The 23,260-nt window shown below is 46.2% G+C and overlaps 1 protein-coding gene across 1 annotated transcript; it reads left to right on the top strand.

The window, feature by feature from the left end:
• The first annotated feature begins 11,510 nt into the window (after positions 1-11,510).
• LOC133081683 (nuclear RNA export factor 2-like) lies at positions 11,511-18,460 on the top strand. Its single transcript, XM_061178042.1, has 17 exons — positions 11,511-11,561; positions 12,172-12,255; positions 12,371-12,481; positions 12,592-12,672; positions 12,811-12,880; positions 13,027-13,115; positions 13,235-13,342; positions 13,533-13,642; positions 15,433-15,469; positions 15,852-15,920; positions 16,004-16,059; positions 16,203-16,310; positions 16,417-16,475; positions 16,584-16,699; positions 16,795-16,837; positions 17,679-17,751; positions 18,271-18,460. Exons 1-17 carry the CDS (start codon positions 11,511-11,513, stop codon positions 18,458-18,460), a joined length of 1,455 nt encoding a protein of 484 aa, XP_061034025.1.
• The last annotated feature ends 4,800 nt before the right edge of the window (positions 18,461-23,260 follow it).

Here is a 23,260-nt window from a genome sequence, read left to right as displayed (position 1 = left end):
CCTCAAGCTATATGGGAATGGAACATTTTTCCACAGACCACTGGAAGTACTAGTGTTCCTCAGAAAACATTTTGGGAAAGCCTGTTCAAACTAAATCTCTTCTACCGCATTAATAACTTGTACCTTTGTTTACTAAGAACAGTGTACGCTTACTAATAATTATAATCTATTCTTCTCATTAAGAAACTACTTATTGCTAACTCATTTTATCTTATGTCATTAGTCATTCTCTCTTTTGCTTAATCTTTCCACTTTTTCATTCTTTACATATAACCTCAATTTATGTTTCTGATATCATGATGGCAAGAAATAAGTGCATAAGTGCTAGTCATTAGGAAGCCTTCAAAATAAAATAAAATACCCCACTCTTGAAAAGATGATACAACTTACCCGTAAGGATGAGTGGATGAAATAGCTCACATTTTATACCAATTTTCCACACTTTTTCAAAACTAGTTTGTTATTATTATTTAATAATTATAGCTGCCATTTTTTGAGTTCCTGTTATATGTCAAGCACTGTGGCAACCTTGTCATACCAGTTTTCTCATTTAATCCTCAGAAAAATCCTGAGAGGATGTTATTTTAATTTACAGATAAGATACAAGAATCAAGATAGGCTAGATTATGCTGTGACAATAGACAGTCCCCGTATCTCAGGGGCTTATTCCTCACTTCGACTACATGTCCATGGCAGATGCATGCCCCTCACAGGATGGTGGACTTTGGGGGTCTGAGCCATTCTTGCTGGAATGACTTGGAGACCCAAACTGACAGAGCAGCCATCATCTAGAGAGTTGTCAGTCCCTGTGCCTGAGGAGAAGAGGACCCTGCAAGGTCTCAAACCAACAACCATATGTTCTGGCCCAGAAGTAGCACATGTCACTCACAACCCATTAGCCAGAACCAGTCACATACACAGCCCTGCCCAAACAAAGGAGGTCAAGAAGTACAGCTCTTCCAGGTCCCCGGAACAGGGACAAATGGAAACCCATGGCAAACAGCACTACCGCATGATGAAATTGAGGCTCAGAGAGGTAAAATACTCGCCTAAAATCACATACGCAGTAAGTGACAGAGCACATTCTGGATATATGATTTCAAAGTCCGTGCTCTTTCTGTTCCTACTCCTTTCTATATTGTATGCTGTCCTCTTCAATGAAGTTCATATGTACTTATAGAAGTTCCTTTGCTTCAGTGCTGCAGTTCCATCTCCCTTAATCATCTGATATTCCAACAATGGATTTAATTAAACCCCCCACATTGGTAAACCACAGGTCTTTTCCAAGTAATTAAATGTACTGGATATTTGGATATCCATGCTATTCGAAGATAACAATTATAAAAGAAAACATGATGGTAGGTGAAAAGACTGTGGATTTGTCACATACTTGATAAAAATCATCTCATGCATTTCCATATTGGCAAGAAAAAAATAATAAAAGTTAGAGCCAAAGTTAATGAAATCGGTAACAGATATGGAAGAGTTGAATAAAAATGCTAGATGTTAGTGCTTTCAAAATATAAAAAAATAAGGAAAGCTTTGGCAGTATGGGTCAAGAAAATTAGAAGGCACAGATAAGCCACTTTCGAAGCAGGTGTCTTGCTTGTACTGACAGTAAAGTTTTAAAAGATAATATTATGAAAAAGATATGCTGATAATTTGAAAATTAATACTAAATGGGTGAATTCTAGAAAAAAGAACTTTATATTGGGGAAACAGAAAATATTAATATTAAGCTTATTCTTGACAAAGCATGCATGAGAAGGCAAAATTACTGGTCAATCTTAATTAGTTATAAAAATGCAAAAAATAGAAATAAGATAATGGCAAACTTAATCCAGCAATGGCTAAAACAGATAATACAGCAGGGCAAAGTTGTGTTTATACCAAACTTGCAATGTTGGTTTAACATTAGGAGATTCATAATGTAGTTCAACACATTAATAGGATAAAGGAGCAAGAAAAGGATGATTATCACAAAGATTCCAGAAAAAAAATGCATGCAATAAAATTCAACAACCAATCAAGATTAAACAACCACAAAAATAACTCTTAGCTAACTGGGAATAGAAAGATATTTCTTTAAAATGATAATGTGTACTTTACAAAAACTACAGCAAACACCGTACGTAATAGTGAGACATTAAAAGCATTCCATTCAAACTCAGAAGAGGCAAAGATGATTCATATAATCACTTCTGTTCAACATCTTACTGAGTCTCCTAGGCATTGCAGTAAGCCAAAATACATACATACATTAATTAATACATGTGTAAAAGTGAAAAGGAACAAAACTGTGAGTATAATTGTCTTCATATAAAACTCAAGAGGATCTATGGAATATTATAATAATAGTGATTAACCAGTTTATTGGATGTAAGACTAATATACACAAAATAATTGCACGAAATGGAAAATAATATTTTCATTGTGAGTATACCATTTATGACAGCAAAAAAATTGGTCCTGTGGAATATACCTCAAGTTGGCTGAGCTGGCAACTATTCCAACACTCATAAACACTCTTACATGTTTTCCTGTACTGTAGAGAACTGGAAAGCTAAAAACAAGAATGGAGACCTCCGTTCGTATGTGTGTGTGTATGTGTGTGTGTGTGTGTGTGTGTGTGTGTATGTTTCCTAGACCCCCTTTTGTCTAGGGTCCCAAAGAAGATCTCTATGTATCGAGCCTATGCACCATAGTGAAACTTGGAGGAGGAACTGAGTAATGTGGGAGCCACATGCAGGATCAGCTATGTATCATGGGAGAGGTCTCTGGTTTTTACGGGCAGCCACAGCAGAGAGCCTAGAATTCAGTCTCTGTCATACATGTTGGTTAGCTCATAGGCAGCAGGGGTGTTTCAGCTCTACCAGTCCCATGGCGTGAGAGGGCTTCCCCTGGCTGTGCGGCATCCAGGCCCACTTTTCTGGCCCTCACAGAATTTTTGTAAGCTGGGTGATATGTTTTATTAAAGATGTCTTATTTTTATAAAATAGCTAGAATGAATATCTGGCATAAGGAAGTGGGGACTTTGATTAATAGAGTACTTGACACCAAAATTGGTTGCAAGCAAAGGGCCCTGAAGGAAGTGGGGATCGGGGATAGGTCATCCAGTCTAGGTGGATCTGAAGATAGTAAGGACCCAGTTGGTAATAGAGGATGAATCATTAGTGTTCCATGGCACACAATGGTGAAAGAGTTGCAGTTGCGTTACTGGACAGAACTTGGGTCCACTCACCTGCTGCGCAGCAAAACCAATCTACTGACACTGGGTTGTTGGTGAAGGAAAGTACAGTGTTTATTTTCCGGGTGCCAAGCAAGGAGAACTGGCTGCTTGTGTTCAGAAGACTCTAACTCCCTGCTGACTTTCAGGGAAGGGTTTTAAAGGCAACATCTGGGGTGAGGGCTGCAGGGTGCATGACTTTCCTCTGATTGGTTGGTTGTGAGGAAACAGGGTGCTGTTTCAGGGATCTTAATCATCAGCATTCTGGTTCTAACCAGTCTGGGGTCTGTGTGCTTGTGGTCAGCATGGAGTCACCATCCTCCACCTGGTCAGGGGATCTTAGTTTCTGCATAACAGCTCAAAGATATGTATCAAATTGTTATCTCTTGTGGAGAAACTAGGACTCTGCTTTATCACTGCACTATTGTTTCTTGACTGCTTTTCTTTCTTTTTTTTTTTAACATCTTTATTGGAGTATAATTGCTTTACAATGGTGTGTTAGTTTCTGCTTTCTAACAAAGTGAATCAGCTGTACATATACATATGTCCCCATATCTCTTCCCTCTTGCATCTCCCTCCCTCCCACCCTCCCTATCCCACCCCTCTCGGTGGTCACCAGGCACCGAGCTGATCTCCCTGTGCTATGCGGCTGCTTCCCACTAGCTATCTGTTTTACGTTTGGTAGTGTATATATGTCCGTGCCACTCTCTCACTTCGTCCCAGCTTACCCTTCCCCCTCCCCGTATCCTCAAGTCCATTCTCTAGTAGGTCTGTGTCTTTATTCCCGTCTTGCCCCTAGGTTCTTCATGACCATTTCTTTTTAGATTCCCTATATATGTGTTAGCATACGGTATTTGTTTTTCTCTTTCTGACTTACTTCACTCTGTATGACAGACTCTAGGTCCATCCACCTGTCTACAAATAACTCAGTTTCGTTTCTTTGACTGCTTTTCCTTTGTTTCTGCATTTCCTCACTTCCCTAATTAGTAACTGCTTGAGTCAGTCCTTTGGAACTCAGGGAGGGCCTAGGAGGCCAAAGCCTTTTTCTACAGACAAGAAACAGGGAACACAGCGGTGCTTTTGTACCCAGGAGGGCCCTGAAGGGTTCTGTTCAGTGTCAGTCCCCCCTTTCCTTTGATACTCCTCAATCCTGAGGGGATCATGAGTGGGACAAGAGAGGGAATAAAGTTTTGGATAGAGAAGTTAATCATCAACCTGGCAAGGGAACTCGGTTTTAGGGGGACTCGGTTTCAAGAGTTACCACCTGTGGTCACTTGAATTGAAATGCCTTTGAAGTCAATGTGTTGGTGGACCAGGCAGCTGCTGTTTGGGACCCAGAGGACACTCCTTTCCCCCACAGCATTGAGAAACACATTAGTGCGGAGGGCATCTTCACCTGTGAAGTGTTCTGAAGTGGCTGACTTGTGTAGGCCACAGATGAGATGGGAGATTCTGCCATTGACATGGTCACCCTCATTTGAGTGGAGATGTTGGGGTTCTGGTGTTGCAGGCCCAGTAGGAGCACTTAATCTCCTGCCTCAAGGTGAGTGCTGTTTACCTAATAAACAGCAAGGATGGAAGGGTAGTCACATTGGTTTGACCTGTAGCAACCTCTGAAGGTGGCTAATTGATCAACAGATCCCTTGGATCTTGAAATATCTGACGTACTCCAAAGTTGCATTTGATCAGTGTAAACATAAATAAAATATAAATAAATATTTGTAATAAAATATAAGAACATAAAAATAAATAAATCAAGCATTAGATCTGGTGACTTGACCTATCTTGATGGCAAATGGTAGTCCCTTACTCAATTCCCACACTTGAGCCAGAACACCATGAATGAGTGGACTACTGAGGAAGGACCCTACGGTGAAGTCGCAAGTTACTGCAGTAAATCTTCTTCCCAGGCTTAGCCAAAGGGACCGTCAGCCATTTACCACAGTTACTGTGCATTTGCTTTAAGGACACTTGCTCTAAGCCAGAGCTCAGCAAACTCCCTGGAAAGGGCCAGGTGACAAATATTTGAGGCTTTGTGGGCCAGTTTGTCTCTTTCGTAACTACTCAGCTCTGCTGTTGTAGAGCGGAAGCCTCCAGAGACAAGTATGGCTGTGTTCCAATAAAACTTTGCATATGGACATTGGCGTGTGGATTTCAAATAATTTTCACATGTCAAGAAATATTATTTTTTTTAACCATTTAAATATGTAAAAACCATTCTTAGCTTGCAGGCCCTAGAAAAACAGGCCACAGGCCAGGTTTGGCCCATGGGCTGTAGTCTGCCAATCTCTAATTTAAGCTAATGGAATCACTAGGTCCCTAAAACAACAGAGTGGAAAGCCAGCAAAATGAGGTGGCATCCATTCCTAGGGTCTCTGGCAAGCATAAACCAAAAGCTGATACTTTAATACAGTAGCTTTCAACTGTGGTTGCACACTGCAGTCACGTGGAGAATTTAGAAAATGTGGGTGCCTGGGTCTCAACCCAATTCTGCTTTAATTATTGTGGGTATAGCTTGGAGCTGGTGGTATTCTCCAACTCCCCAAGGGGCTCTACTGTGTAAACGAGGTGGAGAACTACAACCCATACTGTGGGATATTACTCAGCAATTAAAAAGGCAGGAACATAAACGGATTTCAAAAACATGATGCTGACTTTAAAAAGCCAGACACAAAGGTGTGCAGTATGTATGATTCCATTTACAAGAAATTCTGCAGCAGGCAAAACGAATATATAGGGACTGGGAGCAGATCAAGGTTTATATGGAGCTGGGAGATGGAAAGATTAACTGGGAACCATTTGGAGTGTGGTATATGCTTTATATCTTGATTGAGGTGGTGGTTAGCTCTAATCCCCGATTTTTACATGTAAGTAATTTGAGATCAGGAGAAGTCGGGTGAATTGTCCAAAGTGATGTAGCTTAATAATCAGAGAGAAGACAGGTGGATCTGATTATCAGTAATTGTTTCTATTATGCTAGGTAATGAGTCAGTAGCAATAGTGCTTCCCCCCAAGCCCGTGGCAAAACCCTGACCCAGCCTTTTATACAAGTAGAGCATGGACATGAAAGTACACCTCTTGTGCATTCCAAACACCTACTCATAAGCACAGTTGACATTCTCACATGTTCCTTTATGTTGACTTCTTTACGTTTGTATTTACATATCCAAACAAAAACTTTTCTTAATATTTCCTTTTGAGTAATCACACTCTAATATACAGGTTTAAAAATTATGGTAAAAATACGTAACATAAAATTTACCATCATAACCATTTTTAAGTGTACAGTTCAGTACTGTTCAGTTGATTCACATTGTTGTGAAACCAATCTTCAGAACTTTTTCGTCTTTCAATTCTGAAACTCTACACCTTAAACAGCAATTCCCCTTTGTCCCTTCCCCCCAGTCCCTGGTAACCCCATTCTACTGTCTGTTTCTATGAATCTGACTACTTTAGATACCTTTTTTTTTTTTTAACCCATGGACTCTGTTTACTATAGTTTTCCCAACTTTTTAAAAAAATATTTATTTATTTATTATTTTGTCTGTGCCGGCTGTTTGTTGCAGCATGCGGGATCTCTAGTTGCAGCATGCAGACTTCTTAGTTGCAGCATGTGGACTCAGTTGTGGCATGCAGGCTTCTTAGCTGTGGCATGCGGACTCTCAGTTGCAGCATGCTTGCAGGATCTAGTTCCCCGACCAGGGATTGAACATGGGCCCCCTGCAATGGGAGCATGGAGTCTTACCCACGGGACCACCAGGGAAGTCCCTAGAAACCTTATGTAAGTGGAATCATACAGTATTTGTCTTCTCGTGACTGGCTTATTTCATTTAGCGTAATGTTCTCAAGGTTCATCCATGCTGTAGCATATGACAGAATATCCTTCCTTTAAAAGGCTGAATAATATTCCATTGTATATATATATACATACCACAATTTGTTCATCCATTTATCCATTGATGGGCATTTTAATTGTTTCTACTTCTTGGCTGTTGTGAATAGTGCTGCTATGAACATAGATGTGCAAGTATCTCCTCAAGATTCTACTTTCAGTTCTTTTGGATATATACCCAGAAGTGGGATTGTTGGGTCATATGGGAGTTGTATTTTTCATTTTTTTTTGGAATCTCCATACACACTCATAAAGAATGAATGGGTCAAAGAAGAAGTCACAAAGGAAATTAGAAAGTACTTTGAGACAAATTAAAATGAAAGTCCATCATACCAAAACTTATGGGATGCAGCAAAGGTGTGCTAAGAAGGAAGTTTATAGCTTTAACTGTGTACATTGAAAAGACAAAAGATCTCAAATCAACAACCTTACTTTACACCTCAAGAAATTAGAAACAGAAGAATAAACTAAAGCCAAAACTAGCAGAAGGAAGGAGATATATAAGAGCAGAGATAAATGAAATAGAGAAAAAAATACAACAACAATAGAAGAAAAATAAATGAAACTAAGAGTTGGCTTTTTGTTAAAGCTACACAAAATTGACAAACCCTTAGTTAGACTCACTAAGAAAAAAAAATAGAGGACACTCAAATAATTAAAATCAGAAATGAAAGAGGGACATTACAACTGATACTACAGAAATTAAAAGGATTATTAGCAAATACTGTGAATAATTGTATGCCAACAAATTGGAAAACCTAGAAGAGATGGATAAAGTCCCCCAAACAGACAATCTAGCAAGACTGAATCGTAAAGAAATACATAATATGAACAGATCGATTAATGAGTAAGGAGATTTAATCAGTTCTCAAGTATCTCCCAGCAAAGTAAATCCCAGGACCACATGGCTTCACTGGATTTTTCTATCAAATACTTGACAAGGCGATGTCTGAGATTGCTTGTGTCTGAATCACCTTGATGAGGGAGGTCTCTAGCCCTGTTTAGGCACCCGACGTAGTTGGTCAGCTGGGGGACTGCGGTAGCTGTTAGCTAGCCCCCTTCTACGCTTTCCCCTCGGCAACGTTATTTCGGAAGGAATGTGGGTTCTTGCAAATGACTCTGACTCTTCCTATACACCGTACATAGACCACATGCCCTTACTGCTCCCTTTAAAATGTGAATTTTTCCCTTTCATTGCTGGATTTTCCTGAAAACGAGTTGGTTGCCTGGCATTCTCCAAAGGTCACCAATAAGTTTCCTCTTTGTTGTTGTTATTGTTGATGAGTATCATTATGAACTCCTGGCTCTTGAACATGTTGGTGGGCTTCAAACCATTGTTATGTAGTGTTGAGCAGAGGAGTGAAATGATTTGACTTGCGCTCTGCTGCTGGGTTGAAAGCAGACAGGTAAGGGAGCCAGGATGAAAGCAGAGGGGCCAGCTGGACAGCAGTACAGTCCAGGAGATAGATGTTGGTATCTTGGCCAGGGTGGTGGTAATGGAGGTGGTGAGAAGTGGCTGGCTTCTGGACATACTTTGAGAGAGGGGCCGAGGGAATTTCCTGACCAGTTGGATGTGGAGTGTGGGAGAAAGAGAGCACGCCAGGCCCCCTCCGAGGTTTGGGGACTGAGCAAGTGGCATTTGTGGGTCCAATGCCCTATCTGTGTTTACTTTCACTTCCAGTGCCACACAGGGAAAGTCCCAAGGTTGTGAGTAGCAGGTTTGCCCTGACAGCGGGCCACACAGGGAAAGCAATGGCTCCCCAGAGGAGTTCATCTGAGGCCTGGTCGTAATCACTCCATCGTGGAGTGATCAGCCCTGGACGGATCTTTACTCATAAGCGTGCCCTGAGACAACATGGAATAGTTAATGTACAAAAGGCACAGCCCACAAACCTAGAGAGCCTTAAGTATTACAACCCAAAGGAAGCTGGTTTCTAACAGTGTAATTACCATAATCCTCCCTCCCCACAAGCCACTGGTATGATTATCTGCTGGTTCACTGTTTCAGTGGAATGTGTTAAAAATAAAATACCCTTAGTGAATCCACCTATGGGGAAGAGAATTGACACGATCTTATTTCTGCAGGTGCCGAAAAACTTCCAAATCTTTTCCCATGGTGAATTAGATATGTTGGAGGGGAGAATTTGTGGGCGGGGGTGGGGGTGAACAGCAACACAACTCCTAGGAGTGAATACAAGGTGAGGTATACCCAGGACACTTTCTAAGCGTGCCTGTGGCTTCAGTATCCAGTACAGTAGATGTCAGAGTAAAGAAAATGAACAAGAGCCAAAGAGAGGCCTTACAGAATGATGAAAGGATCAGGGAGACATAAAGATCCTAAATGTGTACGCACCAAACAACAGAGCCTCAAAGTACATGAAGCAAAAACTGGTGGAGCTGAAAGGAGAAAGAGCCAGATCTATAATTATAGTGGGGGCCTTCCACACCCACCTCCCTCTTAGCAAGTGACAGAATTACCAGAGAGAAAATCAGCAAGGATATAGGAGACCTGAATAACACAGGAAACTAACGAGATCTGCATGACATAAATAGAACAGTCCGCCCACCAACAGCAGAGTACAGGTTTTTCCCCGAGGGTCTCTGTAACATTCACCAAGTTAGACCATCTCCTCGACCATCAGACAAGCCTCAGTAAACTCAAAAAGAATTGAGGGACTTCCCTGTTGGTGCAGTGGTTAAGAATCCGCCTGTCAGTGCAGGGGACACAGGTTCGAGCCCTGGTCAGGAAGATCCCACATGCTGCGGAGCAGCTAAGCCCGAGCGCCTCAACTACTGAGCCTGCGCTCTAGAGCCCTCGAGCCACAACTGCTGAGCCCGCGTGCCACAACTACTGAAGCCCGTGCGCCTAGAGCCCATGCTCCGCAACAAGATAAGCCGCCGCAACGAGAAGCCTGTGCACCGCAACGAAGAGTAGCCCCTGCTAGCCGCAAGTAGAGAAAGCCCGTGTGCAGCAACGAAGACCCAACGCAGCCATAAATAAAGAAATAAATTTATTTTAAAAAAATAAAAATAAAAAAAGAATTGAAATCTCCCAGAGTGTATTCCCTGGCCACGATGGAATCAAATTAGAAACCAGTAATAGAAAACAAAAAGAAGAATCCCTAAACACTTGGAAATGGTGGTTGACACATCATTCCAGGTTATCATTCACACCCTTGTTATAGAAGAGCTGAAGTGAGGAAGAGTTGCCTGCTGAGCTGAAAGGCATTTCAGGCTGGCCCAAAAGAGAGCTCACCCTGGCTCTTTCAAACAGAGTATTGTTCAGGGCAAGGCTGGAGGGAGGGAGACAGTTCAGGAGGCTGTGACATCAGTGCCACCTGACATTAAAGCTCCTAGTGCACTGGCAAAGGAAGTCCAGCTAGCTTGCTGGTTAGTGGAATCGGTTTGGTGGCTGATTGGATTTGGGAAGCACGAGAGAGGTATTGGTGTGGTTGTTGGAAAGTCCTGAGAGAAGGCAAGATTCGGGTGCCTTCCTGGTACATATATGACTGGTGTCCAGTCTAACCCATGGACGCATACACCTCAGTTCTTTATCAGTCCTGCTCCACTGTGTTAAAAGTTTCAACGCAGTTGTCCTCTCCTCCCTCCTCCTTCTCCTCCCTCTTTCTCCTCCTTGTCCTCCTCTTCCTCATCCTGCTCCTCCTCGATTCTTCCCCTGATAGTGCCATCTGTCGGATAAGGCTGTCCTCTCTGCACAGGCAGAAGAGTGTCCTTTCTGAGGTTTGTGGGATTGGTCCCTTAGGCCAAGTTGGCACTTTGCCTGCCCTACCATCCTGTTAGCCTAAGACATGGTACATGGTAAGTGCACCACAGATGTGTCTTCAAACTTGTATTTTTGTTCCTCTTTTCAGAATACAGTGATGGTGGTAGACCACCTCAAGGAAGAAAGAAAGGTTGTAGTTCTTTCCCAGGTAATTCTGGCAAGAGGAGCCCTCATTATGAACACGGTGGGGGTGAGCCTCAGCCCTCACACCTCCAGGAGGATGATGGAAACGTGGTGAAGAGGGATGTCCAGGAAGACCCCGAAGTAAGACAGTAAGTGACCAGGCAGCAGGGTTTGTACACAGCAGCCCCTGGGACTATGCACCTCTCTCACTCTCCGTGGACTTGTTTCTCTTCTGTCACTGCAAAACTGAAGCATGCTAGAAGTGAAATAATGGTTGAGCAATCCTAATTGTAGTGCTGGTGTCAAAGAGACGAGGGTGTACAGAAGACTTTCTTAGCACGTATGGCCACTCACCCTCCTTCTCTCCACATCCCCCCTGCAGCTCTCCCTGTACCATCCGAGGCAACGAGAGGAGAGTGAGATGGCACAGTGAAGGCCACACGCATATTACTGTGTGGGGAAACAGAAAACCTCTGGAGAGAGAAATGTGGGAGAACACACAAGATGGAACCCCAGGGAGCTGGTTCAGGGTCACAGTGAGTATCCTGAAAAATGTATGGAATGTGCAGGAGAGAAAAGTCAGGGGGAGTTGTGTTGGTCTCATGTAGAGATGCTGGTTTATTTCACTGGGGACAGTTTGTAATCTGTCCTTCTTATGACCAGGAGTTAACAATCCTGTTCATCTAAGGGCAGATTCAGAGAAGCAGTGTTAAGGGAACAGGCTGACTGTGAGGAGAACGGAGGAGCCTGTGTCAGAGCAAAGATGGAAACTACTGCCAAGGATATGGAGCGACGCCACATTGGAGGTCTCAGTTTGGCAAGCTGAGTGTGGGAGATGGAGGGTCGAGCCTCTGGAGACCTTGTCTGAGGGGCAAGCAATGTCTGCACTGGGTAGGATCTCCTGGAAATTTATAAAAGGAAGATCATCTCTGACACCTTGATTATTTGGAAGAGAGTTTGACTGGAGAGAAAGAGTATTTAGGAAATCCATATTACACACACCCATAAGAAATCATGCCAGTGGTCCCTTCTTTAGAAGCCCTTTCAAGCTCAGTAGAAGGCCGGAAAAGAACAGGATAAGGTTCGTCCTTCAGCCTAAATTCCCTGTTGTCTGTCCTCTCTCCCATCCCTTCTTTTCATCCTTAGATTCCTTGTGGGATACAGTATGACAAGACATGGCTAATGAACTCAATCCAGAGCCATTGCGGTGTCCCCTTCACTCCAGTGGACGTAAGAGAGGATGCCGAAGCCAGACGCGTGGGCACAGGGAAGGGAGAGAGAGAGACCTGGTTCAGCAGGGTCTGTTGGCTTCTGATACTATTGCTGTTGCATTCAATCCCTGTAGTTCCACTTTATGCACAATGGGGCTCAGTTCTTTGTCCAGGAAGCTAGCACTGCGTCTGCATTGATGGATGTCAGCAACAAGATTTGTGACGAGGAGAGCCGAAAGGTGTGTGTCGCGGGCATTACCTGTACCTCATCCTGAGGAAGGAGTACAGGCCAGGGGCTGGTTGTCTTCTTTGGAACTAGAGTTCCTGGTGCTTACCCCACCTCTTCTTCCTGCAGATACCTGTCTTTGTCAGCCCCTCCGCTGTTCCCTACTCTGTGCGCGATAAGTTGAAGCCAGAAGAAATGGAGCATCTAAAGGTAGTGCAGACTCAAGGCATGTTGTGTGCCAGCGCTCAGACCCACCTCTCCTTCCTTCAGCCCCCCGTCCCCCTCGCCCCCGATTTCCCTGCCACCACCACAGCCTCAGAGCGGCTCTCTCCACCTCTCTCTCCGCAGCTGACCTTGAGCAAACGATTTGATGTCTCCCAGCAAGCTCTTGACCTCCGGAGGCTCCGCGTTGACCCAGGTACGGCTGACAGCAGTAATTCTAGGGCGGGCGAGGGCAGAGGGGTCTTCCTGGATGGAGACTTAGGGATGGTAACGTGGGGCGGGGCTGGTGCTGGCCCCAGACCCCACTCAGCCATCTGATTCCCTCCCCTCTCCTTCCTGAAGGCTTGTTGGGCCATGGCATTGATATAATTCTGAATCGAAGAAGCTGCATGGCTGCCACCCTGCAGATCATCAAAAAGAATTTCCCTGAGGTGAGGCTGTAGGCCCAGTGCTGGTATTAGGGTAGGGGGTGGAAGAGATGGGGTGGAGGGCAGATTTGTCTCCAAGGTCCTAGATAGTAACCTTCACTCTACCTCTTCTTGCCCCAAAGCTGTTGTCCTTGAACTTGAGCAGCAGCAAACTGAACCAGCTGGATGGCCTGTCTGACATTATACAGATGGCCCCCACGGTCAAGATCCTGAACCTCTCCAAAAATAAGGTGAGAAGGGGGAGCCAGATCAAAGTTGGGTTGAGAGTAAGTGTTGGGCGTGTTAGTGGCCATCAGAGTGATGACAGGAGGCAGGTGAAGGTACCTGTGGGGAAGGGAGGGAGGGGGCTGGGGCTGCAGGGATCCGGATGTCCCTCTTTCCCTGGGATTCCTTTTCCCACTTCCGCCCCATATGTCTCAGCTGAAGTCTGTGTGGGAGTTGAGCAAGATGAAAGGGCTGAAGCTTGAAGAGCTGTGGCTGCAAGGGAACCCATTGTGTGGCACCTTCCCAGACTGGTCCACCTATGTAAGGTCAGTGTGAACACCCTGTCACCCTTCTTGGTGACCTTCACCCATGGGAGCCTAGACTATCTGTGACAGTGCCCCTTTGCCAAAGGTGGCAGCCCTGGTCTTCTGGGAGGATCACAGGCCCCACCTTCTGCTCTCTCTGTGCCTATCACCGGTGAGGAGTTTCCTTCCCCTGACCTGCTCACCTCTGCAGGGACTCTGGGGTCTGTTTCCAGCTCTCTGCACCCAGCTATATTCCACCAAGGCCTCCCAAGAGTGTGCCCCAGGAAGCAGGGCTTCTCCTCCTCACCAGGACCAGGAGTGACCAGCCTTGATCCAGATGCTGGCGCCCTGGACTGAGAAGGGTCCTCCAGCCCAGGGTCTCATGCTGAGAGAAGCCTTCCTTCTTCGTGCTGAGATGGCGTTTGCCTCCCCCGTTCTGAGAGGGGCCCTCTTCCCCTTCCTCCAAAGGGGTCCCCCCTCCTCTCCCAAGTTGACATGGGGGCTTTCCTGCGCCATGCTGAGGGCTGAGGCCGTGGGTGGCTGCTGTCATGACATCCATTCTGCTGGCCCAACGCCAGGAGCTGGACCCTCCTTGGGAAAAAGCAGGGCTCCTTGAGTCAAGGGGCCAGACGTGGGCCCCCGCCAGTGATCAGAGGGCTTCCTGAGGCAGGAGTGGAAGGCAGAGGGCGGAGGTGTTAGGGGAGACAGAAGGACAGGCCTCTCAGGGGCACTTCCCATCCCTCCCTGCACAAGTCACATCATCCCGCCTGGTCCTTCACAGGAGCCCTGGGCAGCCTGAGACAGGTACGATTCCTCAGATAAAGAACCAACTCAGACAGGTGCAGGGGTCATCGGGAGAGAAGACGGTGATCATAAGACTGGGCCACGGATCCTAAGCCCCATACTGAGCTGGGACCTGACCCTTTCCTCATTCTGGGGAAGATGTGCCCCCATGGCTGCTCTGTTTCCCATGCCCAAGTCTGGCTGAGCTCACACAGGTGACAAAGTTTCAGCCAGCATCCAGTGGGCCCCCCAGCCCAACATGGGCATATTTTCCATTCCTACCTGGTGTGTCTGGGCGATTCTGGGGCAGGTGAAGAGCCGCAACAGGTGTGCCGTTTCCCCTTTCTTCTCTCTTCTTCCCTGACCCCGACCACGGGAGAGCTTCTTTCCCTTCCCTTTGTTTTCTCTCTCTCCCTTGTCTCTGTGCCCCTATGTCTCTGTCATCTCTCCCCTCCTACCTTCACTCCCTTTCTGTCTTCATCCCCTCCCTGAGCCCCACCTCACTCACCTCCCTGGCCCAGCATCCTGGGCCATCCCTGGGGGGTGTCCGGGTTTTGCCAGAGTGCTGGACCCCCAGTGAGGTAGCAGAGCCCCAGGCTCCCACCCCATTCCCTCTTCTCCCCACAGCCTTCAGTGGGGCCCTGGAGGAAGGAAGGGAGGAGAAGGAAGCCCTGCAGAATGGGTTTGAAATGCTGCTCCCTGTGGCACTGGAGAAGGGAGTCCGAGTAGTCTGGGTGGGAGCTACCCAGGCGAAGGAGAGGAAGGGAGGGAGGGAAGGAATATTAAAGTGAAGGTATTGAGAGAGATGAGGAGACAGTGCCTTTCACACAGTAAGATGACAGATGCTCAGTGCTCAACAGGGAAGTGGACCGAAAACCCTTAAAATCAGAAGCAGAGGTGGGCAAAGGGCGCTGCTGGATGGGCCAGAACACACTGATCTCTGTTTATGGTATTACTGTTTTAACTCAAAGGAAGCATTGCGACCTTGAACTATCAACCACCTCTTCTCTATTTTTGGTTTTGGACAGGGCCATCAGAGATCGTTTCCCGAAGTTATTACGCCTAGTAAGTGCCTACGTAAATCATTGTTTCTTACGAATGTCGGTGATCTCTGCACCTGCCCTCAAGCCCTTTGGGTCTTGCCTAGATCACATATTAGCATCAGAACCTTAACCATTTTGGGGGACATGGACTCCTGAAAATGACATGGATGGACTTGCTGGAAAAATACCCATAAATACACACACGCACACACACAAGTTGAATATAACACTAGAGACTTCCAGGACCTCATGATGAAGACATCCACTGTAAGCTTTCCCATGGAATTTCCAGGGCCCTTTCACACCTGACCTCTGACCCTCACCCTCCTGGGCCCATCCTTTTCCCGGATCATCCAGGGCCACTCCCCTGGTCTCCACTCCTGACTTCCTCTTCCTTTCTCCAGGATGGCCAGGAGTTACCGTCACCAGTTACCATTGACGTTGACACTCCCTATGTAGTAAAGCCCTGCAAGGTGAGGAAGAGGATCAAACAACATTTTGGGTGTTGCAGGGAGGCTTTATCCACTGCATAGTCTCAAATGCCATTTGATTCCAGGGCAGCTACTTTGGATCTGATAAGCTGAAGAGACAAGTCCTGCAATTCCTGCAGCAGTAAGTACCTCTGGGAAGCTGAGCAAGGGGGGGAGGGTGAGGACAGGTGAGGCCACCTAAGCACAGGTCTGCTCAGGGGAGTTTCCAAGTCTCATTTGAGGTCCAGACCACAGAGATAGACTGTCCTCATTGCTCCCCCTCAGGTTCTACTTGATCCATGACTATGGAGACCGACAGTGTCTCGTGGGTTCTTATCACGAGCAGGCCTGCTTCTCCCTGACCATTCCCTTCCACCCCGAGGACCCAGCCCCGTGAGTATCACAGCACAGGCTCTGCTCCTGGGCCGTGTGGCTCCCCAGCAGACACAGGCCAGCTCCTGCAAACACCCACCACCCACTGTTGCTCTTTGTCTCCTAGAAGCAGCTTGTGCGAGTACTTCAAGGACAGCAGGAATATGAAGAAGCTCAAGGACCCCCGTGAGTGTGTGATGGGAAGACTGGTTGGGAAAGGGCAGTGAAGGGGTCAATCATAGGGCCCAGGGCGTGGCAGCCCCTGACCTTCGCTCGCTTCCCCTCCCCTCACAGACCTGCGGGTCCAGCTGCTGAAGCACACAAAACGTGACATTGTGCACACCCTCTGTGTGTTGCCCAAGACTCAGCATGACTTCAGCTCCTTCGTGGTGGACACGTGGTCCCAGACGGTGAGCGCCTGCTTCCTCCCTCGGGCGGGCCCAGGAAGCCACAGGTGGGTAGAAGGTGGAGGTGGTGACTGGGCACCTCGGCTCTTCCTTTTCAGGAAAGGATGCTCTGCTTCTCTGTCAACGGGGTGTTCAAGGAAGGTGAGTGTGTGTAGAGTCCCCTCCCCAGATTCCCCACTGCTGCCTCCCCCTGGCCAGGCTCGTTCCCAGAACCACCCAGCTTCCCTGACCCCTTCCGTCCCCTTCCCTTCCCCTTCTCTTCCCTTCTCTTCCCTTCCGTTCCCTTCCCTGCCTTTTCCCTCCTTTCCCCTTCCCTTCCCTTCCACTCCCCTCCCTTACCCATCTCTTCACTTCCCTTCCCTTCCTTGCCCTTTCCTTCCCTTACCTGCCTTTCCCCTCCTTTCCCCTCCCCTCCCTTCCCTCCCGTTCCCTTCCCTTCCCCTCCCTCCCCTTCCCCTCCCTTCCCTTCATTTCCCTCCCCTCCCCTCCCCCCTCCCCTCCACCTCCCCTCTCCTCCCCTCTCCTCCCCTCTCCTCCCCTCCCTCACTGTGTTCTCCAGCCCTCAGGCTTCCCACAGACAATCTAGGTCTGAGCTGTGTCCATGCCTGTCTGCCCTGCACACCCTGGGCGTTGGGGACACAGGCTGCAGAGTTTGGTGGCTCTCATCCCAGATACTTACTCTGAGAACTTGGGCCGTTACTTAACCTCTCAGTTTCCTCATTTGCAAAATGGGGTAGTAGTATCCACCTCTTGGGCGGCTGTGAAAAACGCATCCCGTGAACTTGTGTAGTGGTGGTCAGGGGCCCTGTCACTGGGCGCAGACTGCTCCTATAGTTGCCCTCCCCATTGCCGACACCCTGGCCCCCGTGAACAACTGCCCTCTCAGCATGAGAGTCCAGTCACAGCCTGACTGGGGACCGCCGTGTGAGCGTGTACAGCACGTGCGGCTCTAAGGGGTACTGTTGTTTGTTTGCTGTTGAAGTGAAAGGAAGTTCTCAGGGCTGTGTGCGTGCCTTCACCCGGACCTTCATCGCTACCCCTGCCAGCTACTCCAGGTGAGAGCCCTGTTGTGGGCGGGAATGCCCATCCCCGCCTGGGCTCAGGGGCGTGGGAATGTGGTGGTGCAGACCTTAGGTTTACTCGGTATTGTGGAAAGCCAGCAGGGAGATCCCAGGAGCAGTCTAGCCTAGTAGTTAAGAAGAGCATGGGCTCTGGAATCGGCCTATGGGTTCTCTCCTTGACCCAACACTCACTCGCTGTGTGACCTTGGTCAAGTCACATGACCTCTCTGTGACTCAGTGTCTTCTTCCGAGAATGGGGATCAGAGCATCCACCCCTTGGGCTGTGGTAAAGGGTAAATGCGAAATTGCCCGTGGGTTGGGGATAAACCTATGAATCGAGTGAAGGTGGTAGACAGTCTCTCCAAAGGTGGGCTCTGTGGGGAGGGGCAGAGTACCAGTCAAGGAACCTGGGAGACAGACACAGGAGGGGCGTGGGAGGAATCTGGTTGCTGAGTGCCAGTGGGAGCAGAGTCAATATTGGGGGTGTGGGTGTCCATCCAGGCGTTGTCTGAGGGCCCACTTTTCCTTCAATCTGTGCATCGTGAATGACGAGCTGTTTGTGAGGGACGCCAGCCCCAGTGAGACCCAGAGTGTGTTCTCCATCCCAGTGCCTACACCCACCTCCAGCTCCATGCACACCCTCTCCCAGGAGCAGCAGGACATCATGCAGGCATCCTCCACCCGACCTGAGGTGAACCTCTAGTGGTCTCAGAAGTGAGTGCTGGGTTTGCGTGGGCATAGGAGGGAGCTGGGAGGAGTAGAGGAGTGATTAATGGGAACTTGAAGGTAATTTGTTTTCCTTGTTTATTTCAGTCATTTTTAATCTGAGCATTTCATTCGTGTTACATATGAAGATACCTAGTTATTTTGAGCAGCTTTGTATTATTTTTATTAATTTCATGGATGCTGCTTCTGTATTAACAGACAGTTGGGTGTTCAGGAGTGTGCATGAGGTTCATTCCACTGTATATGTCACAGTATATGTGGAGGGGGAAAAAATCATTACCCCAAAACATACTACCCAAAGGTAACCGTTGAATGTTTTCATCTTCATCATATCTTCCTGTAAGTTTGCTTATGTAGGTGTTTACATGTTTATTATGCACGTTTACATATTTCTATATTTATCTACAGAAAATGAGGTCTCATCATGAGAGAGAGAGAGAGAGAGAGAGAAGGAAATAGAGAGGCAGAGACAAAGAGAAAGAGAGGCTTTTGGCTGAATGGGGAAGAGGGGTCCAAAGAGGAATTATTTAATCTTCAATGCCTTGAAACTTGAGCAAGTTAACAGCTAATGTGAAGGAGCCATCTCAGCTCATTTTTAACTCTTAAATTTTCCCATATATTAATTTTCCTTCTTGTCTTATTTCTACTACAGAGCTAATGAGACACCTCAAATGGAACAGTATAAATTTTAAGCCCAATATATATTTAGTTATTAGTGAATGAAAGAATGGACAATTGTATTTCAATGAAATGGTAGTACTTTTTAGGTTTTTGTCTCACAGGGAGGCAGCAGATGGTTGAAACTGTGGTGTGACGTGGCTGGATGACGCATGACTGAGGACCCCTGCACTGTTGAATGGGAGACAGGTCTAGAATTTTCCTATAAACGTATTAACATGCAGAGCAGTCCAGGAGCAGCAGTTAGGCAAACACCACAGCTTGCTGCCCTGGTGCCATTTCTCACTGAGCTCACCAGGTGAATCAAAGGCAAGCCTGTCTTCCCAGCGTGGGGAACTGGATTAGGGTCTGCTCAGAGGCACGATGTTGGGCAGCTCTTAGGAGCTTCTGAGTCTCCCAAGAAACTAGAGATCCTTCTGTCTTTAAAACTTTGAACTCAAGGCATACCAGAGAGAGATTTGCTTCCTTCATAAAGATATCTATATTCTCATTAGGAGAAACAATGAGAAACACCTTTCCATAATGCCTGCCTTAGCCCCAGGTTTTCTCATTCACCCCTCAGGACAGCTCTGTGTTAAAGATGAGTCCCATTTCACAGATGACAAAGCTCCTCCTCATATAGCTTCTATCACCTATCCAGATAAGTGGGAGTTTGGGAATGAGGTTCCATCCCTCGCCCTCTCTAGAGGACAATGGAGCAGCCTCCCTTTTAGACAATGGGCTTCTAGGGCTGGAGAAATGGTCATTTTGTTCTCCCCTGATGTAACAGGCCCAAGGGGTACTCCCTCAAAACCCCTATTGATGAATATGATAGTGCACATACATGTGCACATGCATTCATTAACTTGGAAAAGCATTCATTGTGCTCAATTTCATGGGGGAGATAAAGTAGAACCAAGTGGAATTGACAGCGTATCTCCGTGTGTGTGTGTGTTTGTGTGTGTGTATCGATGGGCTGTGTATAGGAAATGTATAAAGTCATTAGTGATAAAAGTACAATATGTCAGGTAAAGACGTGGAGATGACATACCTCTGAGAGGCAGGCACTTCCTTCTTTACCTCAGAGTCCCCCTTCCTTAGTGTGCAGGACAACTTTTTTTTTTTTAACATCTTTATTGGAGTATAATTGCTTTACAACATTGTGTCAGTTTCTGCTGTATAACGAAGTGAATCAGATATACGTATATATATATCCCCATATCGCCTCCCTCTTGCGTCTCCCTCCCACCCTCCTTATCCCACCCCTCTAGGTGGTCACCAAGCACCGAGCTGATCTCCCTGTGCTATGCGGCTGCTTCCCACTAGCTGTCTGTTTTACATTTGGTAGTGTATATATGTCCATGCCACTCTCTCACTTCGTCCCAGCTTACCCTTCCCTTCCCCATGTCCTCAAGTCCATTCTCTACGTCTGCGTCTTTATTCCTGTCCTGCCCCTAGGTTCTTCAGAACCGTTTTTGGTTTTTAGATTCCATATACATGTGTTAGCATACGGTATTTGTTTTTCTCTTTCTGACTTACTTCACTCTGTATGAGAGACTCTAGGTCCATCCACCTCACTACAAATAACTCAATTTCATTTCTTTTTATGGGTGAGTAAATAATTCCATTGTAGATATGTGTCACATCTTCTTTATCCATTCATTTGTCAGTGGACACTTAGGTTGCTTCCATGTCCTGGCTATCGTAAATAGTGTTGCAATGAACATTGTGGTACCTGACTCTTTTTGAATTATGGTTTTCTCAGGGTATATGCCCAGTAGTGGGATTGCTGGGTCATAGCCCTCTTGCACTGTTGGTGGGAATGTAAGCTGTGCAGGACAACTTTTGAGGACTGAGGAAGGTAGAGTATCTTTTGTATGAGGAAAGCCCTTCAAAGGTCAGGTGTGGAAGTTTCCACGGGGTACCTTTTCCGATACCCAGAAGCAAAGAGCAGGGAGATGGCAATGGAGAGGCAGCTCTGGTGGTCTTCAATGGGGAGGGAGCTAATAAGGGTATAGTCCTTCATCTGGGCACCTCCCTGGCAGCCCCCAGGTCACCACTGTCTGCAGCTGAGAACCAGGAGTGCTGTTGGGTAAGAACCTTCCCTGGGTCATGAAAGGGTGGGCACAGGGCCTGGCACCCAGAGAGGGCCCAGGGCTTGTCTGCTTACTTCACCTCCATTCTCTGTCTTCACTTCCTATATTCTCCACCCTCAGTTGGGTTCATCCCTAACTTTGTGCTAATCACCACTCCTACCATTCACACTTGGCTGGGTGGTAAGAAAAATAATAATACTCATAAAACTGAAAGAATAATAAACCCACAATAGTAATAAAAGATAGCAACAATTATAGCACACATATTAGATAAATTACTTGCTCAAGGTAAGTCAACCAGCCAGTAATGGTTCCCAGTATCAAATCCTGGTCTTCTGACCGAAAAGGCCCCACCCCTAACCCCTGTTTCTATATTGAGTGTACTTCTATGTTAGGACTCAGGCCGACACAGGGGAAGAGACTCAACCCGGGTCCTGTGGTCAGTTGATGGCTCTGGAACTGGACATATGTTTGATGACTTCTGTCTAGCTGACCTGTTCCGATTCTTTGCTCTTCTGTGCTAATTCTTCTTCCTGGGGCTCAATAAGAAATTGCTTCTGGTCAAACTGGAATGAAAAACAGGAGACAAGAAAGCATGAGGAAAAAGGAAATGATGAGATGGCACCAAAGTTCTCTTCTTGCTGCTACATTTCCAGATGCTGTTTCAAATCTATTTTATAGGACAGAGGAGGCAAGGTGGGCCAGGAGTAATATATCTCAAAGTCCTATTGCATGCCAGACATTCTTTGAGGTTTTCTCCTTTTCTTCTTACAAGTCTAGAAGTAGGCGCCCTTAGTCCCATTTTACAGAGGGCCAACCTCAGACTCACGGAGTATGTAAATTTTCCAGGGTCAAATGTCTACTCTTTGCCCTCTACACAGATCAAGCAGCAGCCTCCTGTTTAGATGATAGAATTCCAGGGCTTAAAAGACTGATAGTGGAAAACTCGCCTGATGTGGAATCTGGGCTGTGTCATGCTCCCCATTGGACATGAAGATGATGGTAGGGATGAAATCCTACTCCGTGGGCCAAGAGGACTGGGTGTGGGGGCCACAATGACTAGCTGATTCTTGAGGTGCTGAACTGGACCCAGAAAGCAGCACAAGCTGTTGCCCTTTGGAAAGAGAACCGGAATGGTAGGATATTAACATGTACACAACTACTATATGAAAGGGGTTTTACATGTTATCTCATTTAATCCTAAACTCTTTGCAAGACCAATAGGTACTTATAAATGATCAGAATCAGAATTTTTTGTGTGTATTTTTAAAAATTGAAGTACAGTTGATTTACAATATTGTGTTAGTTTCAGGTGCACAGCAAAGTGATTTGGATATCAGATTATTTCCCATTATATGTTATTAAAAGATATTGAATACAATTCCCCGTACTTTACCGTAAATCCTTGTTACTTATCTATTTTATGTATAGTGGCTTGTACCTATCAGTCTCATGCTCCTAATTTGTCCCTCCCCCCTCCTTCTCCCCTTTGGTAACCATAAGTTTGTTTTCTATGTCTGTGAGACTGTTTCTGTTTTGTATATAGATTCATTTGTATTATTTTTTAGATTCCACATATAAGTGATATCATATAATATTTGTCTTTCTCTGTCTGACTTACTTCACTAAGTATAATATTCTCTAAGTCCAACTATGTTGCTGCAAATGGCTAATTGTCCACTGTGTGTGTGTGTGTGTGTGTGTGTGTGTGTGTGTGTGTGTATGAGTTTTCATTTCTTTCTGGATATATACCCAGGAGTGGGATTGCTGGATCCTATGGCAGCTCTGTTTTTAGCTATTTAAGGAACCTCCATACTGTTCTCCACGTGGCTGCACCAATTTACATTCGCACCAACAGTGTAGGAGGGTCCCTTTTCTCCGCACCCTCTCCAGCATTTATTATTTGCAGACTTTTCGATGATAACCATTCTGACTCATGTGAGGTTTTGATTTGCATTTCTCTAGTAATTAGTGATGTTGAGCATCTTTTCATGTGCCTGTTGGCCATCTTTATGTCTCCTTTG

This window comes from Eubalaena glacialis, chromosome X (assembly GCF_028564815.1).
Source record: "Eubalaena glacialis isolate mEubGla1 chromosome X, mEubGla1.1.hap2.+ XY, whole genome shotgun sequence".
NCBI lineage: Eukaryota > Metazoa > Chordata > Mammalia > Artiodactyla > Balaenidae > Eubalaena > Eubalaena glacialis.
This window is presented reverse-complemented; position numbering and strand designations above follow the sequence as displayed.